General features: G+C 48.0%; 1 protein-coding gene across 1 annotated transcript in view; it reads left to right on the top strand.

The window, feature by feature from the left end:
- SLC18A2 (solute carrier family 18 member A2) overlaps positions 1–23,816 on the top strand; it is a 37,306-nt gene that overhangs the window by 3,937 nt on the left and 9,553 nt on the right. Inside the window, exons 4-13 of the mRNA XM_008525453.2 lie at positions 6,517–6,575; positions 6,862–6,945; positions 7,268–7,360; positions 8,146–8,235; positions 8,339–8,382; positions 8,455–8,515; positions 11,072–11,167; positions 21,509–21,587; positions 21,761–21,812; positions 22,466–22,529. Coding sequence (XP_008523675.1) covers positions 6,517–6,575; positions 6,862–6,945; positions 7,268–7,360; positions 8,146–8,235; positions 8,339–8,382; positions 8,455–8,515; positions 11,072–11,167; positions 21,509–21,587; positions 21,761–21,812; positions 22,466–22,529 — 722 coding nt within the window. The remainder of the gene's footprint in view (positions 1–6,516; positions 6,576–6,861; positions 6,946–7,267; positions 7,361–8,145; positions 8,236–8,338; positions 8,383–8,454; positions 8,516–11,071; positions 11,168–21,508; positions 21,588–21,760; positions 21,813–22,465; positions 22,530–23,816) is intronic.

Raw genomic sequence — 23,816 nt, 5'->3', positions numbered from 1 at the left:
AGGCTCAGAAAGGGTACAGTAGATCTGGCCTTCCGCCAGCACGAGCTGCCCTTGAACACACGGAGGTTGCTGGTAATGTACCCATGGCAAGTCAGAAGGAAGCACATTATAAACTTTTGCAATTTGATTTTCTGGACCAAGTAATGCCGTTGAATCAATTTTAACCATCCCAAGCCACGTCCAGCCCTCCAGTCTGTGTCAAGCAATATTATGAAGCTGCCACATAAAGTATGCTAAGCAAATTAACCCAGCGAGGATGGGCTGATCGTGAGCCCACCAAGAAGCGCCCTTGTCAAGGGGACATTTGGCAGTTCCTCTCTCCAGAAGGAAAACCAGACAGACCTCAGTAGAGGCAGGGCTGTTTCTTTCTTTTTTCGAGACCAAGAGCACTTCTGAAAACACATCTGGTATAATTACAGAAAACGGCTCAGGGTTTTGTGTTCTGAGAAAGCAAACAGCTCAAATACTGTATGGGAAAATTGAGGGCATTATTGTAATGATGCCTTTGCCAGTCAGTTGGGCGTGAACGTTGCTAGCTGTACGGTGTAATAGTTAGAAACTCAGCTGAAGTGCTGTGGGTGTCCCGGGGTTCCAAATGCAAGTGGCAAATGAAAAGCTTTTTAAAAATCCCATTCTTGTTTTTAATGCTTTGCTTATGCCATGGGGAAAAAGCTTGCTTGAAGCAAGGGAGACCTTTCCCCTATTAAATACTCCAAATTCTTTGACATTTGGCTCACGTTTGGGGCTCCAAAAAAAAAAATTGTCTTCCAAGAGAAAAACCTAATTTGTTTTGTGACCTGTGAAATTTAGTCTATTCTGTGGTGAGTAATCCACTTTGGAACTTATCTGGAGCAAAATTTTAACTGGTTCCCTCACTCTTGCTACCAAGTGAATTTCAAAAGATTCTTTATCTTCTAGCGCTGCCTCGTAATGTGGAAACGCACACAAATTTTAAGCAGCAGAGAGAACTCTCTTGTTTCTCCGAAATGATCATGATCTGTAATTTTCCTACTATTGTCCAAGCCTGGTAGATGTGAATTTGGGGAGTTGCAGCGTTTCTGGGGGCTCCATGGCTCTGCTCAGAGAAGTGATGAATTCATTCCATTTCCCGTTGCACAGTCTTCCCTTGTGAGCCATTGCAAATAGTCTTTTGATGTAATTTGTGCCAATCACATCTTCAATTACCCACAAGATGTGTGACTCACGTTGTCGGTGTTGTAAACAAGAGTGTTTAAAACAGCATTTTACAGTTGGTTAATATGTTCCCGATTAAAGAGGAGCATCTGAACTGGAGGAGACTTTAGCAAAGGCTTTTGGGCCAGTCCTAGGATTTTATAGGCAAAGGAGTTTGCCACTTAGGAGAAAGCATCTGCCCACACCAGTGGCAGGAGTAAAGCCAGGTGTCCAGACTCTCTGTCCAGGTGTCTTCCTCCCTTCCCATTCCTGTTAGAAGGTTGTATGTCTAGCTGCTAAAAATAATACAGGTCAAAATCTGTCTTTCTTGCATCTTCCTGGGTTCTCCTTGGTCGTACCAGGCTGAACGAGTAAAGGCCCAAACAGTGAGTGATTGCTATTTGTAATCAGTGGGCAGAGAGTTTAGAAAAAAATCAGCCTGGTGTTTTGACCATGGGTCCTCCCTCACCTCCCTGGCCCCAGAAAAATAATACCTTTTTCCAGCCCCTGATGTGAGCTGGTCCAGCTTCCCAGCATCTGTGCAGTGCTTCTGACAGTGGAAAGATTTGGGGAAGCTGCCTAGAGGCAGGCTGGTGGGAACTGCTCCCTTCTAAAGACTCTTGCCGTAAGCGGGACCCACTGTGCAATGAGACACCCCACATCACACGTCGCAACCTGAACCCCTGTGTTATGACCTGGACCCTCATATTTGTGGTCCTGATACTGCTGTGTGAGTGGCTTTTGTGGGTGGGTGACACAAGAGGCAGGTTGCCTGTCTGTTGTTTTAAATATTAGATAAGATCTCATGCCAAACCCTGAAAATAAAAGCAGTTCTTTGGAAGCATCGATGTGTTCATCCAGCTGCTGATATGAGACCCATACTTCCTGTTTCACTTGCTCTGCAGGTACTGTATTTTTACTGAGAAATATGTGACCAGATAGGAAGCAGAGGACCTTTGATTTTGGCAAATGTAGTGATCACATACCCATTAACACACTTTCCAAAACCTGCGGGTGCCTTGGCTGACTGGCTTTCTGTCTTTGAGGCTCATGTGACTTATTTTATAATTCCAGTTTACCTATTCGTTTCACGATTGCAGTTGTGTGTAAAAGGGAATAGAAGAATTATGCTGGCAACACCTGTTATCATTTGGCCCAGCAAGTGAGTTTTAGACGTACACACACATAAGAGGAGTGTTCTAGGCAGGTAAACGATGTGAAAACAAACGGCTTTACATTTCTGTCTCCCATAAATCAGGTTAAGACCGTGGCATCATGGTCTTCACTTGCTTAACATGGGGCTTAAATAGTATTCACGTCTTTAGAACCGAAAGATGAACTGTGTGGCTTGGGAAAGGGTTAACTGGGTACTGGGCCGGCTCCCTCGGCTCCCTCCTTAGCTTGTCATCGTCTCAGTGTTCTGCTTTTTATCAAGCCAGTGTCAGTGGCTTAATTTATTTCCATAGTTACCTAGTATATTTGAAAGCCAGTTATTTTTCCTCACAAATCTTAGCCAACATCAGAACGACAAGGAGGAAGCTACAGGGCATGAAATCTCTATGAAATCTACTGTGGTTCTTTTTTTTTTCCTCTGGCTTCAGCCGGTGAGTCTGAAGTGGGCTTTGAAGGAAGAAGCAGTGACCTTTTCAGCTTCTCCTTGGACGGGTAAACCAGCTATTCTGGAAAGGGATCTCCTGTCCTAGACGTTGTTAGGATGGTAGGGATGGTGTGACAAGTCTTCGTTTCGGAAATCAGAAGCTGGCCGTGGAATTGGGCATTTCTTGTGGGAGCAAAGCCCCCTCTTGAGCTGTGTGTTGTCAGAGAATAGAAGTAACACCCAGGAGAGTAAGAAATCCATGGCTCCATAACTCCCCACACACCTCTAATAGCTGAACCTAAGGATTTTGTTTTATTTACAAAAATGCTTGACAGTAAACTTCCTCATATATCCTAGCAAATCTAAAGTACCATTCCATTTACTCGTGTTTACTTACCCTACCACCTTTCGGGAGCAAGTTGAGATAATTGGAAAGAGAGATGTCACCTCTTGTCTTATGTGGTGATAGTGTGTACCCTGCTGGGTTCCACACTCTGTGTCCTTGCTTTTGTCACCGCGGCAGAGGGAACCAAGGCCTTAGCAGGCCTGAGAATGGAGCTTGCGTTAGTCTCTGTGGCAAAGATAAACTAGTTATTAGCACTTTCTCTAGAGTATTGATTGTCGGTGATGATTTAGGAACGTGTGGGACTTCTCCATTGACTAGGTCTTTATAATGAGCATGACTTTTACTGTTTTACACTTTTCCCCAGGGATGCAGTATGTGATTTTTAGTCTTTTTCTAATTGGATTAACTGCTCCCTGATGCTCTACGGAGGATGACCGTGGGCCAGGATGACTCACTAGGGGATGATAATGGGACATTTGGTTAAAGGTTTGCCACGTCAGATCTAGCTCTGCTTAGCCATACTTAATGGAGATGGCATGGAATTGGAACAAGAGGCCACCTCAGACGTTTATGACTAATGTCAGTTGAGTTTCTGTCCATTTAGGAGACATTGTGGGGAAGGAGAGAGGGCGCTGGCCATCTGCCCATCGCTCAGTGACCCTGAGGCATTGGACAGCCTTGCTTCTGAGGTGGGTGTTCCGGGGGCCAGAGGAGTTCGAGAACAGAGATGCAGGAGCTGCCCATCGTGCCATCTTTGACTTGGGGCTGAGCTCCCGGGAGAGATGCTCCCCAGCACTTGCCACAGTGTGTCCCACCAGCAGCTTGGCCAGTGTTGAAAGTGTAGGTACACGTGTCCAGTAATGAGAGGGAGTCAGCGTGAGCTGAGTGGTACCCGAAGCGATTGGCTCCGCGTGGGTATCTGCGACTGTGGGAGACCTGCTCTGTCTCTGGAGCTCAGCGTTCTCACCCAGGATGAGGGTTTGGCCGGCCCTGCCTTTGAGTTTCCTTCCAGCATTGCCGTTTGGTTATTCCACACATGCTTTATTAAAATCCCAAAGGAATTAAAAAAAAATAGCTGCCGTGTTTTTGAAGAAAACACAGCGCCTGGGCTTGGTGAGAAGAATCCTCCATAAGCACACAGCCCCATGGGTACTGAGCCATCTGGTTTTAAATGAAACTGTGGACCCTCCATTCCACTCAGCCTGTGTGAACCTCTGCTCCCGTGACTGGCTTCCCCACCAAAGTGTACGCCAGCAGGACCTGGCATGCCTTAGACACTCAGGCTATGCCCACTGCTCTGAATTTGGGGCAAGTTACTTAAATTCCCTGAGCCTTAGTGTAGCCATCTGAAAAACAGGGATAAAGCCAGCTGCCTCACAGAACTGCCGGGAGACTCACAGGTGACCCTGCACGCTGGTTCTCCACTTCCAGCCTCGGAGGATGCCGGAGGCTCCTGGTGACAAGAGGCCCAACCCACCTGTGTCCTGCCAGGCGACCGTGGCCAGTGGCCAGGCTGCAGACTGGGCATGGCATCACTAATATTCCAACAGCTGGGACACATAGATTGTTTCCCAAGGAGTACTTTGAAAGGGGTGAGAAGCCTCTGTTTATTCCAGGGCAACTGCAAGTAATGTCCATTCTTCCCCCAGATGTGCAATAGATGCTGAGAACAATGCCTGCGAGTGCTCCTTACAGAGCCTCCTCGAAGTTTCCTTATCTGGTGTCCTGCAGTGCTGTGTGGGACTCCCTGTTGTGTATGGGTTTCTTTTGCCTATGTAAATAAAGAGTACAGAGCAGTCAGCGCCAGGCTAGTTGAGACACGAGAAGCTGCTGTTGGGCCATCTGAACCGCAGCTCAGAACCCTGGTGTCTTTCCTGGTTCACCTGAATGGCTTTGAGCCCCGCTTTGTGAACCACAAACTCATCTCAGGTCACAGCAGGGGAATCTTTGCCTGGGTTTGTGGGAGGGGCCTGCCTGGGAATCGGTCATGATTTTGAGTTGCTATTTGTGATTTTGGTATTTGGTTTCTGGATGCACATAAAGCAGTTATAAAAAAAAAAGAGTGTTACTAGGAGAACTTTTGGAAAGGTTCTGCTTAAAGCCACATATGCCCTTGGCTCCTGGTGCGATGGTAAAGTTTGCAAGGAAAAGCCCTCGACTGGACGGAATGGCCCCAAGCAAAATTAGCCCTAGTAGGTTTGACAAGTCACTTTTTCGTGCCTGAGTTTCCTCCTCTGTAAGATGGGGAGGTGGTCGTCTGCCCTTATCAAATCATTAAGTGCTAGAGAATTGAGTGGGAACTTTAAATGAAGGTTGCGTTATTATGATTTTTTATTCAAGCCTAAAATAGAAGAGGCCTTCCAGGCTGAGTGATGGGGCTCAGGACCCCTTGGTCCTCATTTGGTTCCTCTCCAGGATTTGTGGGGGTCTAGGCCAGAGGGAGATGAGGCCTAGAGATGCTCAGGGCTGTCCTGGGTTGACGCAGACCTCCCAGAGGGCAGTGGCTCAGTCGTTGTTGGCCCTCTTCTCAGGGTGGGGGACCAGGAAGCTCCTTTCACCCTCATGGCCCACCCACGTGTCAGGGGACCAAGCTGTCTCCTTAATCCGCAGAAACAGAGAGGCAAGAAGGAAGAACTCGAGGGAGGAAGTGAAATTTCTGAAGCACCCTCTATGTTCCAGGCCCCCTGGTAGAAATTAACATCCACATCCATTTTATATTCCGGTGCTGGCAGGTGGGCAGTGATCTCTCCGTGGGGTGGAGGGGAGACTTGCCTGGGTTAAGTGGCAGGGCAAGGTGTCCTAGCAGGGGTGAGATACCGGAAGGCCAGGGTCTTCCCAGCACCTCCATCGGCCTGGTGGCAGAGCCCTGTATGGACGGTCTTCTACAGAACAACTAGGAAGTGGAATTTTTTCACAGAAGATGAGCCTGTTTTTCTGTGCTGTCCTCATCGGGAATCTTCTTGCTTCCTAATGCCGTTTAGATCTTGTGCAGTTGTCTCTGCTGCCAGCTGAGCCACTCGGTGACCTTTCAGCAGAATCACTGGATTGCCGTGGGACCTCTGGGGAAGCTCCAGCCAAGACTATAATTAAAGAAATAATAATAACATAACGGAAACTGGGGCCGTGTGTTTTGGACGTGTTCTGGGTGACTTGCCAATATTGCATTAACATTTATTGCAGAGAAAGTTCTGTTCCGAATGGCAATCCATAAATGTATTCACGTTCCAAGATAGTCAAACACGAAAAGGTCACGTAGGAAGCACCAACTGTATGAGTTTTTAGAAAAGTTGACCAAACACTCATCCCCCTGATCCCAAAGGGCCAGCAGGAGAGACTCAATATAAAGCCTTAACAAAATACGAAGCCCTCGCCAGATTTTCCTTGTGGTTCTGTTTTCCAGAATCGGCTATCCAATTCCAATGTTTGCGGGATTCTGCATCATGTTCATCTCAACGATTAGTAAGTGTCTGATGTTTGCCTTCTGGCTGTGGGTCACCAGGTGGGCTCCAATGACCATGAGCTGGGAATTCAGAATACAACCTGGGGGTGGGGGGTTGTATATTGGCAAAAACTGCAGAAAGGAGTCGATGGAGAGAGGTCTTCCTGGACCAAAAGCACAGCGTAGTTAGTATGGAAATGCACCGTTGGGTTAAGGGGGGCTTCAGAAATGCCCGTTTGAGACAATTTGGTCATAGCATCAGCCAGCCTGCCCTGATGCGCGGTCCTGGCCCTGTCCTCTCCACAGTGTTCGCCTTCTCCACCAGCTACGCCTTCCTGCTCATCGCCAGGTCGCTACAGGGCATCGGCTCCTCCTGCTCGTCTGTAGCTGGTAGGTGTGGGAATACCTGAGTCAGTCAGTGCCCTGGGGGGCTTCGGTCTGTCGGAGGGGCCCCCAGCATTGCCCTGCCTGGCTGGCCCCTTACCGAATTAGCTGGATCATTTAGGGAATCAAGATATTGGTGGTGGTGATTGGCGGTGGCTTCTCAGAGAAAGTACCCGCCTCCTCCTTGGGTTCTGCTTAATCTCGTATTTTCATTAATCTGACAGGTTTGGGAAGATCGCATGTCTGGGCTGGAGAGGGAAGGCGAGGCATAGATTGTTCTCTTGGTGCTCCCAGAGCTTGGCTATCGATGATTTCTTTTCCTGTTTAGGCATGGGCATGCTGGCCAGTGTGTACACAGATGACGAAGAGAGAGGCAATGCCATGGGGATTGCCCTGGGAGGCCTGGCCATGGGGGTCTTAGGTGGGTAAGGTCCACCATGGAGGCGAACTGGGAGGAGGGGTCTGTCTGGCATCGGACGGCGAGTCCACATTCACGCTGACAGAGTCCTCAGCTATCCCCTTGTTATTCCCTACTCTCATGGGGCCTTTGAAAAATGATGGGAGCGTCCTGACCTGGGAGGATGTGGGCCTCCCCTGCCTCTACCCGTTAACTTGCTGGGTGACCTTGGGCAAACAAACCCCAGACTTCCGGGCCCAGATGTGAAATGAAGGCTTGAACAGGATGGTCTGCCAAGATCCTTCCTCTCGAACATTCTCCGAGTTACGATCCCACCTGAGGACCTTCCTAGCTTCCGCGTCTGCCTCCCCTACCTGCCCTGCTGACCCCCCAGAGCAGGGGCAAATATCTTCCCTGAGAGGAGATCCGGGTCCTCTCCCTTCTCTGTTCTGTTCCTGGCCTTCATTTGGGAGCCCGAAGGTCCTGTCTCTGCTGGTTTATAAGGAATGAAGTCCTCGCTGAGCCATTTTCCTGTCCTCCTTGAGCAGTGCGGTTCTGTGGCCTGGACCCTATTTACCTCTCATCTTTACCTTTGGGATGACCCTTATAGTCTCTTGCCCACGTCTTAGAGGTAGAACCGCCCGGAGGAAGTTGCCAGGGCAGCTTAGCCCTACTGAATAGGATGCAGGGTGGCCACCCCAAATAGTTTTTGGGACAAAGTAGAGAAAACACACAAAACAAATGGATGGTTCTAGTGGAGGGGATCAATGTCCCAGCCTGGCACTGGCCCCTCTTTCTCCTCCTCGCAGTGGGACCCCCTTTCGGGAGTGTGCTCTATGAATTTGTGGGGAAGACGGCTCCGTTCCTGGTGCTAGCTACCCTGGTGCTCTTCGATGGAGGTCAGTGAGTCCGCGTGGGCACCTTGGCCATGACCTCAGTGGTTGTGACCTTGGCATCTGTGTTGGCAGGTGCTTGGGGCCACACTATTTTTTTCTCTCATAGCTATTCAGCTCTTTGTGCTCCAGCCATCCCGGGTACAGCCAGAGGTAAGCCGCTGGGAAAGGAGGGGGCTGCAGTGGCCATGTCGACTCTTCTAACCCCTGTTTTTCGTTTGGCAGAGCCAGAAGGGGACACCACTAACCACCCTGCTGAAGGACCCGTATATCCTCATTGCTGCAGGTGGGGCTCCCCTCAGTCCTCCTGGTTCTCAGCCAAGGGGTGAATGACGAGGACCAGTGTTCATTTTGCTGCTGGAAACGTTGAGCTGTAGAAAAACATAAAAGGCAAAGAGGTTATACATCACAAGAAATTGTTTTCTTCCATCATTAATTTCTGACACTCAGCAAGAGAAGTTCTTTTGTTGTTTCTCATTTGGGGCAAAGATGTTGGGTCATGGAGATGCCCTGCCATCAAGGTTTGTTTTGGCCCAAGCTTGCTCACTGTGTTTGTGTCAAAGGCCATAGTTGTTTGGACGTGAACTTCCAGAAGGAGTCTGTGGCCTCAGGGCAGGCATCTTAGGTGGGCGGTCTGATCCGTCTTGGCGTGTATGAATAGAGACTGACAGCGGAGCCCCAGAGGGCAGAGAGGGTGCCTCCCTTCCCGCACAGGGCACCCTGTGCAGCAGCAGAGAAGCCGGCGGAAAATACCCTTTGGCTAAAGAAGGTCATGCCTTTGGGTCTTAGCCTAGATGGGCTCGAGGAAGCCCTGGAGTTCTGTGGCTCCCGGGGAGGATAAAGGGATGCATTTATCTAAGGGGCTGTCCCCTCAAGACCATCCCAGTGGCACAGGCTGGGGGCGGCCTAGCAAGGGGCCAGCCTTCTGCTGCCTGGGCCTGGATACTGTGGTCAGCAGCAGCCCTTGGGTTCGGGCCATGAGAGGGAAGCCCTGAAGTGTGGCATCAGACCCAGTTAGGCTTAGGTTTGTCTAAGCACGGGTCACAAACACAAGTGGGGCTGGGGGAGCCTGGGTGGACCGGGCACACCCTGCCTGTGGGCATTCCAGTTCAGCCTATTCAGAACCCAGGCTGGTTTTGCTTCAGCCTTCTGCTGCTGGGTCTGCTCAGGGCGGCACCTATGTGACCCCGGTCTAGACCCTGTCCATCATGCTTGTTGGCTGAAGGGTTGTAAGCCTGGTGTGGTGACCTCTTCATGTAGGGGGACCTCTCTGTGCCCCTGACAAGATGCAGGGAGCATTCCAGAGCCAAGGTGCTCCTGGAGCCCTGGCTGTCCAAGGGGGGATGAGGAGATGTGCGGTGAGAGTCGGGGCCCAGGGATGGGACTCCCTGCACCCTGGGGTGGACGTCCGGGCAGGCTGTGCAGCTAGGCCCCCTCCTGCCTCGGGCTTTCTTTGACTTTCACTGTCTCACCCTGACTCATGGAGGAAATACGGAGATCCACCTGGCATTGAATGTCAGGCGATGGACAGGTCCTGGCGGCCTCAAGTGGGGAGTCAGGGGCCAGGCAGTATCTCATTTGTTCCAGTGGGATTTTAATTTATGGAGGTGACTGACTGATGACATGGAGAGGTCAGCGCCATTAAAAGATTTTATTACTTACAGGTCCCGAGAAAAGGGGCATGCCTCGTCACTCAGGGCCACGTGGGAGAGTACCGGGTTTGGTTAGGAGGCAGAGAGGGGTGAGGGGAAGGCCCCCTAGGCCAGAGCCTTTATTGGGGTTTCCATGGGAAAGGCAAAGCCGGGCAGGGTAAACCGCTTAGGATTGGCTAGTTTGGATAGTTCCAGCAGGCTGTCCCCATTTGCGTGGATTTAGGGCAGGGGGATGTTGGCTTGGTGCGTGAGAATTAGACAGTGAGGGGGTTCAGAGTATGGGCTGTGCATCGCAGGAGAGATGTAAATAACTTTGGCTGTTTGGCCCTAGTTAAAAGATGGCAAATAGACAAATACCGAATCTAAGAAAACAGAACAGGTGGGTGAGGAGAGTCTGGTCATTCCAGCATAATTTCTATGTTCTGCCTTTAAATGTCACAAAGAAGGAAAAAATCTTTCTTCATCATGTGAGCACCTTGATCATGATTGCACAATGTTCTTTGAATCGGGATTCTAGCAAATTAGAGGTTCCACAGGGTGCCGCACAGGAAGCTTGCAGAACCCCAGAACAATGGGGAACAGCTCCGTGTGTCTTTTTCCAGTTGGTTCTACATTTACAAAGGGTTCTGGTTAACAGAGTGATAATGGCTATTTGTAAAGATAACCTATATGTATAGTTGATTTAAAAAAAAAAAAAATCCCTCAGCAGCACATCTGTACTGACTGCGCTGGATTTTCAGATCCCAGCGCATCATTAGAAATATCTGTGTTCATCGCCCGATGAAACATAAGCGCAGGAGCCTCACGTTGCACGAGTCTGTGTGGCCTGGAAGTGGCCTGGGCTGCTGGGGTGCCCTCAAGCAAGTTACTTGATTAATAAATTAATCCATCAAATGACCTCCACCAAATGACCTCTAAGGCTCCCTCTAGTTTCAAACTTTATGACTCTGGGGTTCTGTTTAAAATAGTAATTATCATCATCATCATCATCATAACAATAAACTGACCCTCCTCGCTATCCTCTTGACCCGTTATTTATCTTTTTCTTGCATAAGTAGGAGACGTTCTGGCTATCCCAGCTGATTGTTCTGGCTGTGGACACGTGGAGTTTAACCGTGTTTGGAAACGGGAGGGGACACTCGAGACCCAAAACAGCAGCACGCTAACCGGTTACTCTTTCTCGCTTAAAGGATCCATCTGCTTTGCAAACATGGCGATTGCCATGCTGGAGCCGGCGCTGCCCATCTGGATGATGGAGACCATGTGTTCCCGCAAGTGGCAGCTGGGTAAGGACTGGGGCAAGTCTTCTGATTTCAGAACTTTTGTCTCCAGGGTGGGTCCCATCATTGTAGCCCTGCCAAGCTGCAGGTATGAAGATGATAAATGGATTGTTTCTGTTTGACACGTAATAGGGTCAATTCTTAGGGTAGCAATGAGCTTTGGAGTGTGTTTCGGCTTCACTTTTTGTATCATCCATGATAGATGCAGAATTAGTATAGAGGCATCAGACCTGGGCAGAAATGAGAGGGAAAACGCATTCAGCATCTCCCCATGTTTCTGAACTGGACTAGTTATGTTAAATATACATGGACAGCAATAAAATTTAAGTGAAAGAGACAACAAACTTAGTGTTTAAGAGGATGAATTTTTTAAACTATTTTTAATTTGGAAAGTAATACATGCTTATTATTTTAAAAAAAGTTAAAGTACACAGGTTGAAGTAAAAATTTAAAAAATCTCATGTTCATCTTTTCCCCTCTCCCAGCCCAGTTTTCTGTGATGGTCATTGTTAACAATTCTGTGTGTCCTTTTCCAGATGGTTCTATGTTTATCACCATATGTGATATGCTTAAAAACTCAACCCAAGTGGAATCTTGGGTTGACACATTTTGGGTCACACATTTACATCATTGTGTGACCTCCTGTTTTTCCATGTTTCCACGTCAGAATGGGTAGATTTCCTTTTCAAAAGTAATTAAATTTAAATTTTATCGGTTACATATAATTTTTAAGATAAATAGCATTATAAGAGTTATCATGAAAAAATCAGGAATCTTTGCTCCGTGTCTCCCCCTCTCCAAACCCCTGCCTCAGATTCAGTCACCTTCAACCTTTTTTGTTGTTTCTTCTGCAGATTTCCTTTATGTCTCTAAATAGTATGTGTACACTCTTATTTCTTAACTTGCCAATTTCTAACATCGTCCATCAGCTTTCTAATTTAGTAGATGAGGATTCATGCTGTTAATCTCCACCTGAAAATATCAAAGAATCAACTCACATGTTTTCTCACCTTTGGTTCTCCTGAAACAGTTGTGTTGCGTTTGTTGCGTAGATTGGCATTCAGTGTTGATGTTACTGTGACTATGTAAATATTGTTCTAGGATGAGCTACGTAGGCTTCTGTGATTCTTTTTACAAACTTTCGATTTTCCTGGAGTCCCTAATTGCTGTCTTTTCCTTTTCTTAGTTTTCTATGGAGCATTTATGACTCTATCCCCCAAATTCTCTGGAAGAGATGAAAGGCCCTCTAAATGTGCCCAAGTATATCAGCAAACCTAACCTTCCTGTTTTTGCTTGTTTGTGGACATCTGTCCCAGATCACTCTGTCCTCCTGCTCCAGTCTAGACTTGTTCTCCAGGTCATCCCGGGCCTTTCCTCTTCCGGTACCTGGGCATCTTCTTTGCCTCTCTTCCGTTTCCTGTATTCCTCTCTCTTGGTTTACTCCCTCCTTATGGTGGAAACATCCTCCAGCAGCTTGCTAAGAAGAGGGTGCGTGGCAGGTAAAGTTCTCTGAGATCCCACATCTCTGCAGATGTCTCTGTGCTTGCCTCACATTGGGTTAGCTTCGTCTATTTGGGTGTATAATTCTTGGTTGGAAATCATTTTCCTTCAGTTTTGAGGCCAGTGTCCTCTTGTCTTCTAGCATCCAGGGTTGCTGTTGAGGAGGCCAGTGTGTGTCTCGTTGCCCGTCCTCTGCTGGAGCTCGAGGGATCTTCTCTTCCTCTCTAGGTTAAAGTGTCCATGATGCTGGTTTGCGGTGGGGTCCATTTTCCTCCACTGTGCTGGGCACTTGCTTGGTCAGCCTGTTCACTTGGGAAACCCCTTCTTCCAGTTCTGGGAAACCTTTTTGTATTATTTCTTTAATTCATCCTCCCCCCTCCACCATTTTCTCTCTTCTCTTTTACTGATACTCCAATTGGTTGGATGTTGGACCTCTGCATTTTATCCTTTTAATTTCTTATCTTGCCTTTCTTTTTTTTTTTTTTTTTTTGAGGAAGATTAGCCCTGAGCTAGCTACTGCCAGTGCTCCTCGTTTTGCTGAGGAAGACTGGCCCTTAGCTAACATCCGTGCCCATCTTCCTCTACTTTATACGTGGGACGCCTACCACAGCATGGCTTGCCAAGCGGTGCCCTGTCCGCACCCAGGATCCGAACCAGTGGACCCAGGGCCGCAGAGGCGGAACATGCGAACTTAACCACCGTGCCACTGGGCCGGCCCTTTGCTTTTCTTATTTCCATTGATTTCTTCATCTTCTAATCTATCTATTGAAATTTTATAATTGCTGTCATCATATCTTAAATTTGAAGAGGCCTTTCTATTTACCCTGAGTGGTTTTGTGTATGTGTCTGTGGGGTTGTTGAAATAAAACCCTTTACCATTTAGTAGGAAGATTTCCATTCATTCTCCCACTTCAGCCTCTTGTGTTAGCCCTGGTCTTCATGCTGCCTGGGTTCCTGAACTTTTTCAGTTCAGTTCCTCTAAGGAAACCCTCCTGCTTGGGTGAGCGATTGAGGGCAGGGGGTCCAACTGCTCTTAAAACGGCCTTTCAACCCTCTTTCCGTTTGGCAGCTCCAGCCCTCAGCCTTACATTCACAGTGCCTGGAGCCTTCAGTTCCTGAACTTTCTGGGTTCTGAGGCACAAAAGGTCTTGCTTCTTGTCGGTCACTCCATGTACAGATGGAAGGTTCCAGTGTCCTCTGCTGTGTCCATCACTGCTCTCCCTCTGCTTGCTCCTCCCTTATTGCTTTTTCTCCTCTCTCATTTTATCCCCTTGGGCATAGAAGGGAGGGTCTCTAGTTTTCTTTTATTCCTTTACTAAAATTTAAATGGAATTTGCGGTGGTAATGGAGAAGAGTCTATAGATTCAATTTGCCCTGTTTAGCGGGAAGCCTGCTGTTCATTTTAATGATTGCATAATGTTCTATTGCAACATTATACCATAAATTTTATTTTTTAAATTTTACTATTTGTGTGTGTGTGTGTGTGTGTGTGTGAGGAAGATTGTTGCTGAGCTAACATCTGTGCTAGTTTTCCTCTACTCAGTGTGGGATGCTGCCACGGCGTGGCTTGATGAGTGGTGCTACGTCTGTGCTCAGGATCCGGACCCGTGAACCCCAGGCTGCCAAAGTGGAGTGTGTGAACTTAACCTCTATGCCAGCGGGCCGGCCCCAATACCACAAATTTTCAACCAGTCCCTATTGCTGAACATTTGGGTTAAATTTGAAAAATTCCAGTTTTTTGCCATTAGAAAGCATACTGCAGTGAAATATGCTTTACGTGGGTTCCCGTTCGTGTTTGGAAGAATATCCATAGGGCACATTTCTCAAACTGACATGGGCATTTTAATATTTGGTAGCGTGGCACTGGCAGAGGTACTATCAGTCTTTCAGGCTTTCCCACCCAAGTGTGAGAGGAAGTGTGTAAGTCATTTTGACTTAGTTTTACAAATTCTTTATGAGTGAATTGAGCATCTTTTCATATGTTTATTAGCCATATCTATTTCTTTACTGTGTTTCTTATTAGTTTACTTTGCCCATTTCTTCTGTGGAGTTATTTGTCCTTTTCTTACTGATTTTAAGTGTTCTTTGTATATCAAGATATTAATTCTTTCTCAGATGTTTCACAAATATTGCCCTCACTTTGTTGTATGTCTTTTGACTTTATAGATGGGATTTTTTTGTTTTTTTTTTGGCAACCCAGAACATTTAAAATGCCACTAGTCAGATTTAGCAGTCTTCCTCTTAATGTCATTGTCACTTCCAGTCAAGCTTGGAAAAACCTTTCCCATGCCAAGATTTTTTTAATCAAACATGTTTTCCTCTAATAAATTTGATTTGTCTTTTACATGAAGATCTTGGATTTACATGGAATTAATTTTGCTATAAGGTGTGTGATAGGGATCTGGGGTTATTGTTTCCTCTGTGGTCACCAGTAGCCCTAGGAGTCCGTCTGTTCTTCCCGCCTCCGTCGTGCTCAAAATGACTGTATTCTCTGGTTTATTTTTGGATGCTCTCTTTGGTTCCATTCATCTGCATGCGTTCCTGTGTCAGTACCCTTCTGTTTAATTACTGTTGCTTTAGAATATTGTTTAATATCTGGAAGGCTAGTCCCTGCACACGCATCTTTTTCTTCGAGGATTGATTGATTGTCCTTCCTAGAGGTATGTTTTCCTTTCGTAGTTGTTTCAGCGTGCATATGGAGGTCCTCACAGGGCGGCTCTCAGTTCTGAATTAAGCCGCATTTACAGAGCCCCCGCCTTCCTCAGGTGACCTCACAATCCCTCTGAGCTGGTGTCCTGCCAGACCCTGCCTCCTGGTTCAGACTTGTCCCTGTTCTTCCTGCCTCTTTGCAGCTGACCCGGCCTGAACACCAGTCCTTTTGGGTTCTGCATTGAATTGCTGTGTTCTTTCATCAAATGGTCCTTCATTAAAAAGCCCCAAATGGCTGGAGAGGAGAGGCTGGGTGGGGAGGGACTGCTAATGGGTGTGGGGTTCTTTTTGGGGTGATGAAAGTATTCTAGAACTAAATAGTGGTGGGGGTTGCACAACCGTGGGAATATACAAAAAAACCAATGAACTGTACATTCTAAGAGGGTGAATTTTATGGTATGTGAATTATGTCATAAAACAAAACCAGAAACAAGCCCCAGACAACAAGAGTCATCCCGTGAAGAAGGGGCCTAATTCTTAGGAAATTTAGCTCCGAACTTCCTGGCGGTGGAGACCGCAGAGGAAAGCCAGGACTCTCAAGCTCCTGAACCACTGTGCGGGAGGGGGGTGCTTTCTCTAACCCCGAGTTAGCAAATAGCAGTTCTGCAAAAGAGGAGGAGATGCTCTTGCTGTCTGGTTGCGAATACTGGCTGTAACATCACGGAAGCTGTTTTTCCAGATGTTCTTTCTTTCTGATCCCTGCGATGGTTTGGGGCTCCAGGTGTTTTCAGGTGCCCCGTGTCCAGTGGTGCCGAATGGAGCTTCCAGGTTGGCTTTGCACCCGCTCTTGGGCTGAAATGCTTTGCTGGTGTTTCTGATGTCTCCACTTAAACGCTCATTACCCTGACTGAGCGCCTCCTGGCCGTGCGCAGGGCACTCAAGCTGCTTTGTGCTCTTCCTCGCCAGACACAGCCTGAGGCTTTAGTTATAAAGTCTTTAAAGTCGCTCAGAGACCCAGGGCCATCCGGGTTAGATAGCAGGCCACAGGCTGCCTAGATTTCATCAGCACATCCTCTCGTGGGGCTTATCACCCAGGCCAGATGCTCACCCACCAGCTCACCACAGCTTTTCCCCTACTGAGGTCATTCCTTCCCTGCCTCCGAGAGAGACTTGTGTTTCTTCAAGAGAATCGCATTTCTATACCTGATGCTGTATCATCTCCACCGTGAGGGGATAAACCCGCCTGACGTGGTCTGCAGCTTGTGGCCCAGCTCTCCCAGAGCCCCTCAGGCCCCTCAGCCTTGGCGAGAAGGGCCCTGTGGGTGACACGGTGTGAGGACCCAGCGCCAGGAGGCGGGCACAGCCCCTCCCCGTTCAGGGTCTTTGTGAGCTCTCTCCAGTCCAGTGTGGAAAGGGAAGCTGTTCTGCCCTTATGCTTCCCTGATCGTTTCTGGAGAAAGACCATAAGATTTGAAGTCAAAGCAAAACAGTCTGCCTAGCTGCGTGGTTGACACATCATGTGAACGTGGTGTTTTTGCCCATCGTTTTCAGGGGAGATAAAGTTGGCAGCCCATCCATATTCCAGAGGGCTCGCTGTGAGCCTGTCCCCAGACTCCTCATGCTGCCACTTGGGGGGTAGCCCTGGGTTTGGGTTGCTGGAGAGAGAATCATCTCATGGTATCTCTCTTTACCTCAAGTCCTGGGTCAAAGGACTCTCCCTGGCCCCTTCAGGCTTAGAGACTCAGAGTCCATGGTGAGGCCTTCAGACCCCAAAAGGGAAGCTTAGGCTGTGGGGAACAGGTCCCAGCAAGGCTGGAGCCAAACTCATTCTTCTGGTTCTTCCAGCCCATTTGTCTGTAGTGAGATGTGAGCTGGGGGAAAGAACATGGGCCTGCTTGGCAGGGGACCCATTCTGCTCCCAGCCAGCTGTGACCTGGGGGCATGTCGTGTGCCAGCCTGGCTGGGTACCAAAAGACAAGATGATTGCCAACATTCTGTGGTTCCAGGATGTGAGGACTTTGCCTCCTGAGCCTCCCTTAGCATAGGGCGAACTGGGACCATTACCCCATTGTGGTTCCCAGCCGAGCCCTTGGGGCTGTCAGGAAGGGGTCCTCTAGAGCTCAGAAGCAGCCAAGGGACTCACCCTACAGTCACTTCTATGGTTGCGTGTCCAGCATCAGCTCTCTGGGGGCTTCGTGATGGTCCAGGCCTCTCCCTCATGTGCCGGTCAAGCCTGTCGGGGAAGCCGGGCTTCCTATAAAAGCACTAGCAGTGGGCAGGTGGACTCTCCCTGTTGGTGAACTTTCTTGGGTGAGCAGAGATCAGCGAGGAGGCACAGGCAGACCTCTGAGGAGAGCAGGAGCCCGCAGAAGGATGGGCTTGCGTGTGTGGCCCCGGGCGCTGTTTGTAGGCCAGCCCGGTCAATGCTGTTCTCACTGAGTTGGGAAAAGGCCTGGAAAGACTTCTTGTTGCGTTTGCAGTGATACAAATTTGGGAGCGATACAGATGGCCAATTAGTCACAGATTCAAAAAGATTTCCAGGGGCAGAAACAAAGGCCTGAAAAGGACATGGTGAAATTCCTCTGGGGAGGATGGAAGTCCTGCCTTAGGGGTGAAGACACCCCTCTGAAGGCCAGGTGGGGCAAGCTGGTGGCAGAGCAGGTCTGTGAGGAAGAGCCCAGTGAGGGCCAGTGAGCTGGGGCTCCAGAGATGCTGGCACCGGTGCGGGCTGCCAGGAGCAGGGGAGTGGCCGAGAGCCAGACCGTGGAGAGACCCTTGGATTCATTTGGTCCTTCTTTCCTTCCTCAGACGCTAGTGATCATGTGCTGCACACCCAGCATGCAGCTGGGCTGGTCAGTTCTGCGCATCATGTTTGAAGGTAGAGAAACACCTTGAACTTGTACAGAGGGGCGGTGGTGGGCACACTGTCCCTGGAGGACACCCAGAGCCCTCATGGTTTCACCTGGGAAGCCAAGCTGTGGATGGGAGTGTCTTGCTCTTGGGCTGGTGGCTGGGCTTAGGGAGGAGGTTGGAGCCATCTTGTCTTGGCTCCAGAACGCCTCTGGGTGGAAGTGACAGGGGAAGGACTTGGTGTTAGGAGACCTACCTTTTGGTGGCAGTCGTCTCTGAAAGGGCCATCTGGAAGGGCAGTGGGCTCTAAGCAAAGTTTGATGGCCCCCTCTCAGGCCACCAGATGGGCTGCTGGCAGCGTGAGGCACTGAGGTTTCCCTGAGTTCCCAGAGGCTGAGTCTGAGTTTGTGTGATGTGGTGGAGGCCCTGGAAGGCAGAGGATGCTAAAGCAGTGTCAGAACAGGAATCTGGAACCTGGAGCCCGAGGTCCAAGGAGCAAGTGGCCCTGTCCCCAGCTTGGAAGTGAAGACAAGAGGACTCGGGGCTCCAGACCACGCCACCGTCCGTTACCCCTATGGGCAGGCTGCCGGACAAGGGACGGGGACCTCCCTCAACACTTTGGGTCCTTTGAAGTGAATGTCCTCACACAGAATCTTTCCTCTGAGTGGTCAGCGTGTTCTGGGCACCTCCTGTGTGCCACCATAGAGCTGGGCCGGGGGGAGACAGATGGAGGGGGTCCCTGCCCAGTAGGAGCTGCCTGCAGTTTAGGGAAGGCCAGGGTGAGAAGCCAGTGAGGTGGGGCCTCCATGGGGTGACAGGGCGGAGGAATCAGACTGGGAGGGCACTTCAACAAGGGCCTTCCTGAGCAGTTTGCCATTTGCTCCTAAAGCCACCCTGTGAGGTGTGTGCAGTAGGACCTGGCGCTGTTTCTCGGGCTCTAACAGGTTGAAGTGACCCACTGAAGGCCCAGCTAGTAAGTTCCGAGCTGAAATGAACACTTTGTTTCATGCCTCCGAATCCAGTGCTTTTGTGCGAGAATCATGAAATTGGGGTTTGCTGCCGGAGAGTGTTTACTGACCATGGAAAACAGGGTGCCCTCTGCTCCCGGGTCACACGTGTGAGCTGAGCAGCCCACTCATAGGTCGGGAAGATGTCGCTGACCTGTGGCTTCCTCTGGAGCTTCGACTTCAGAGCTGCGTCATCCCAGGCTTTGCTCCTGGGGTCAGGATTCACCAGGAAGGAGTTCTGGCCAGGCTCTCTGCTAGCCACTTCCTCGGCCCCGGTTTACGATGGGTGTCTGTGGGCTGAGTTCAGCTCATAGGTAGGTTTTGGTTGGCTGGGCCAGCATCAGCCTGCACAGGGATTATGTTTTAAAAAAATTAATTGCCAAAACTTAAGAATCAGGAGATTTCACGTAAGAATTCAGAGTTGCAGCTTTTCTAGAAAAACCAGATCTTCTGATCTGGGACAGCAGTCATCCTCCAGGGCAGTGATTGTCTGGGGAGAAAGCAGCTGCCTTCCTAGCTGGGGTCTGGGCTCTCCCCCTCCGTTTTCCTTTTGTTTCTCTGATGCTGAGACCCAGCCAGTGGTTCTTTATCATGGTACCAGTTACTTATTCTCTGCTTGTTTCACTGGCCCCCGTAGATGCTTATCCTGAGACAGAGGCCCCCGTGACTTCTTATGTCTCCAGACTCACTCACTTCTCTATACACACCTTTCATGGTCAGGCTTAAATACCAGCTGCTCTGGGAGCTTCGCCAGCTGCAGACTCTGGGTTCTCAGAGCACTGCATGTGTCCCTTTTTGTATCTCTAATGTGGCCATGTCACAGTTCAGACGTGATCTGTGTACTTCCCTTGAAGATGCTCTCGTTGGTGACCAGAGCCCCATTGTGGTCATTGTCTTTGCTGCAGCCCAGCACTGAGCTGGGTACGTGCCGTAGGTCATGTCTGCTGAATCGATCACCCCCAACAATTATTTGGCCGCCGTATATTGCAAAGTGTGACAGAAATGGTTTCCTGGAAGATGAAATGAGATTGCCCTTTATATTTATTTCCTGGAATCACTAAGTCTGGAATGGTTTGGTTTTGGATGTAACTCCTGGAAGCGATCATTTTGAAGTCCCTACTGTGCTGGAAGGCTTAACCTTTCTGGAGACTTGATGGTTTGTATTAGTGCCTACAGCGTACAGTGAAAGGCTAGTGTGTCCTTGAAGAGGCAAGACCACACTTGTCCGTTTGTGTGTGACGAGCTGCCTGGACAAGAAAGGGCCCTGTGCATTTGGAGTGCGGTGGTACCTGCTGACCATCTCGTATCTGCCATGCGTGTCTAATTTATGCAGTCATATGACTGAGAACAAAGCAGCTTTTACCATTTGCGGGCAAGGCTTAGGATCAAATCTGATATATCTGATTTCAAGAAAAAACACTAAAAGTGTTAAAAGTTTGAAAATCTGTCTTTTGTCCTATTTTCCTAATAATGGTGAGGACCAGAGAGCCCTGGCAGCCAAGCCTAGGCTGGCTCGAGTATGCCTTCCTCTCCAGTGCAGAGGGGACATTCAATGCGAGCATCGTCACCAGCAGCTAGAAATCAGCTCAGGCTCGACCTGGGGGTTGCGAGGTCCCTCTCCTGGGAGAGCTGTAAACCTTGGACATGAAAATGTTAACCACGTGTGACTTGGCCACAAAAAATGACCCCGTAGATATTTATTTTTTGACCTGGAAAGATGTTCATAAAGCTCATTGAAAAAAGCTGGATGTAGAACAGTAGGTATAATTCCGTTTTTTTTTTTTTGAAAGACAAAAAATCGTGTGCACACATTTATTTTTGTACACATAAACCTAAAAGGGAAAACAATGGTGGTGATTATCTGACTGATGGGGTTTGGGATAATTTTAACTTTATTCTTTGTGCTTATTTTAATGTTCCCTAATTTCTTCAATGCCCGTGTCTCACTCCTGTCATACTAAATAATGGAGGGGAAGAGGACGGGGCAGGTGCCGCCCCTGCTCACGGCACCTGTGGGGTTGTGGTTGCCTCCTCCGACAGCGGGGTCTGCTGGTCTCGGTCCACGGGTCCAGCTCCCCACCAGGCAGAGATGGAGGCGAGATGAAGCAGTTGATAGAGGAACGAATTTCCTTTCTGGAGTGTCTCGGCAGCTTTGTGCGGACGGATAAGCTGCATGGGGTCCAGACTGGATCGTCAGCCGCCGGATATTAGCTGCGTGGGTGGAGGCCCCAGGGCTTCATTTCATCTGCTCTAATCACCATGGTGGTGTTGACAATTATTAGTTTTTCTAATATTTGACTGAGATCAGTACTGATAAGGTGTCCTTTTCATTAATTTACAGGCATTGCTTTCTTGCCAGCTAGTATCTCTTATCTCATTGGAACCAATATTTTTGGGATACTTGCTCACAAAATGGGGAGGTAAGATGAAATGGAAACAGCACTCTGTTATAATAATAGAGTTCTTTTAAAAAAATTCTAAGTGTTTCTGCCTTAGCTATTGCAAGTACTTATTTTGATTTCCATTGAAAATGTGGACTGGGAAAAAAGATCGAACCGTCATTTGTTGACAGTGCTTTTTTGTGTTTTGATAGGTGGCTTTGTGCTCTTCTAGGAATGATAATTGTTGGAATCAGCATTTTATGTGTGAGTAAAAGATGACATTTGACAAGTGGAAACAGTCTGTAAATAAAATTTTTGCTTTGGGCAAGAATCACTGAGAAGTATTTTATAGCAATTTGAAGTTTGTTGATGTTTAGTTCCGTTACATCTTTCATTTTCTTCCAATTTTTTTTATCTTCTTAAAAATTTTAGACAAGACTCTCCAAGGGATAGATTTTCATTTTATGTCAGTTGGAAGTTGTTTGAATGTTTTATTACATAGTTTATATTTCACTTTTCCCCCCACTATTATCTTAAACATTACAATGTATTAAATGCTTTAGGGCATCTAGTCTGAAACAACAGCAAGATATTTTTCTACAATAAAACATCTTCTACCAATGACCGATATCTATCTCAAATGAGTCCTCTGGTCCTTGTCAAAAGTGGAGTGTGGATCAGGCTGGGCTTTCACATGCAATTGACTAATTTTTCATGGTTGTCACAAAATCTGTCTCAGCTTCAACTTTGAAAGGTTTGGAGGGTCCCGTTCTCCCCAAGCCCCACCCTCCTCCTGCCTTCTCTTTCCTTCAGAAGGGAACACATACCAGGCCAAAGAAAACATTTTTAAGACTTTCCAAGACAATTTAGAATTGAATATCATGTTATTTTAGCATAATGTTTATTTCCTCTTACAGATTCCTTTTGCGAAAAACATTTATGGACTCATAGCTCCTAACTTTGGAGTTGGTTTTGCAATTGGTAAGTCACACAAGCCTTGTGCCTAAACGTAAAACTTTGTCTACCCTATTCCTAGGAAAGATTCCGTCTTACTCCAGCAGACTATCGTTGCTTAACCTAAATTTCTAGAAACTTGAGAGGAGGCTGTGGTCAGCCGAGCTCAGGTACAACCTGTAGATCATCCACAGAAAGATACCTGCTTCCACATACTAGTCATTTATTTCCGGAAAAGCAGTGTTTTTAAAAGCCTGATATTTACACAAACCAGCTGATACTCTGCTGCTGAGCTTGGGCAAACAAGAGACTCCGTCCCTCAGAGCACGTTTGTTTGGGTTCAGATCTGTGAACAGACCTCATATGATGCTGGGGGACAGAGTGTGTTTTTTATAAGGTTTGGCACAGAAAAGGTGGACTGATGTGCTGATGACCACCTGTGCTGCAGAAATTGTCACGGGCACAGGAGGCGAGTCTTTGCAATGTGAGGAACAATAACTCACATGTTAGGAAGAATCCGGTTAATATTTTGGATAAATAGTATGTTTGTTTCTCATTTGTAATATACAGATTGATCACGATAAAAGTAAATGCTAAGTCTATCACAGGATAAAGTCAGGAGTTTATTCTCTGAGTGGCACAGTGGAAACAAAGGACCGAGCCTTTGCTGAGCCCCTAGACCAGGTTAGGTCCCCGTGGTAAAAACATGTCCTCTCACAGCACCTTCGTAGCATCAGCCACAATGGTAATCCATTTTTCAACTCATCGCCTAACGCCCAACTCTTATATTCATTTTGTTCACCCCTGTGGCCCCAGCGCCTTGTACATATTAGGTGATTGGCAAATACTAGTTGAATGAAACAATTTCCCTCATATTCCTGCTTCTGGTACTCATGGAGGTGAGGGAGCTAACATTTGAGTGCTCCGCGGGGTGTGTTCAAAGACCCTGTCTCATTTTAGCCAGTCATCATCATCTCGTTTTATAGATGGGGAAATTGATGTTCAGAGAGATAAGACATGACCTGCTCACCCAGCCCGGGATTTGAACCCAGAACTCTGAAACCACGTGCCCTTTCTTTATGCTACCTTCCCCGACAATTCAAGAGACCAGAGATTCTAATACTGATTGTGGCGGTAGTGTTTTGTTTTGTTTTTTTTAGCCAACAAAATGAGCAACCTCTTTTGATTTTAGTTTCCTGAGTAGGGCCGGATGATCCCTCAGACTCCTTCATGTTCTGGTACCTTCTGATCCTCCCTAGTACTTTCCAACTTTAATTCGTGTAGTCTAAGTATGAAGCCAAGATGTGGATGGGG

This window comes from Equus przewalskii, chromosome 1 (genome assembly GCF_037783145.1).
Source record: "Equus przewalskii isolate Varuska chromosome 1, EquPr2, whole genome shotgun sequence".
Lineage (NCBI taxonomy): Eukaryota > Metazoa > Chordata > Mammalia > Perissodactyla > Equidae > Equus > Equus przewalskii.
Note: the sequence above shows the minus strand (reverse complement) of the source record. Positions and strands in the feature narration are given on the sequence as shown.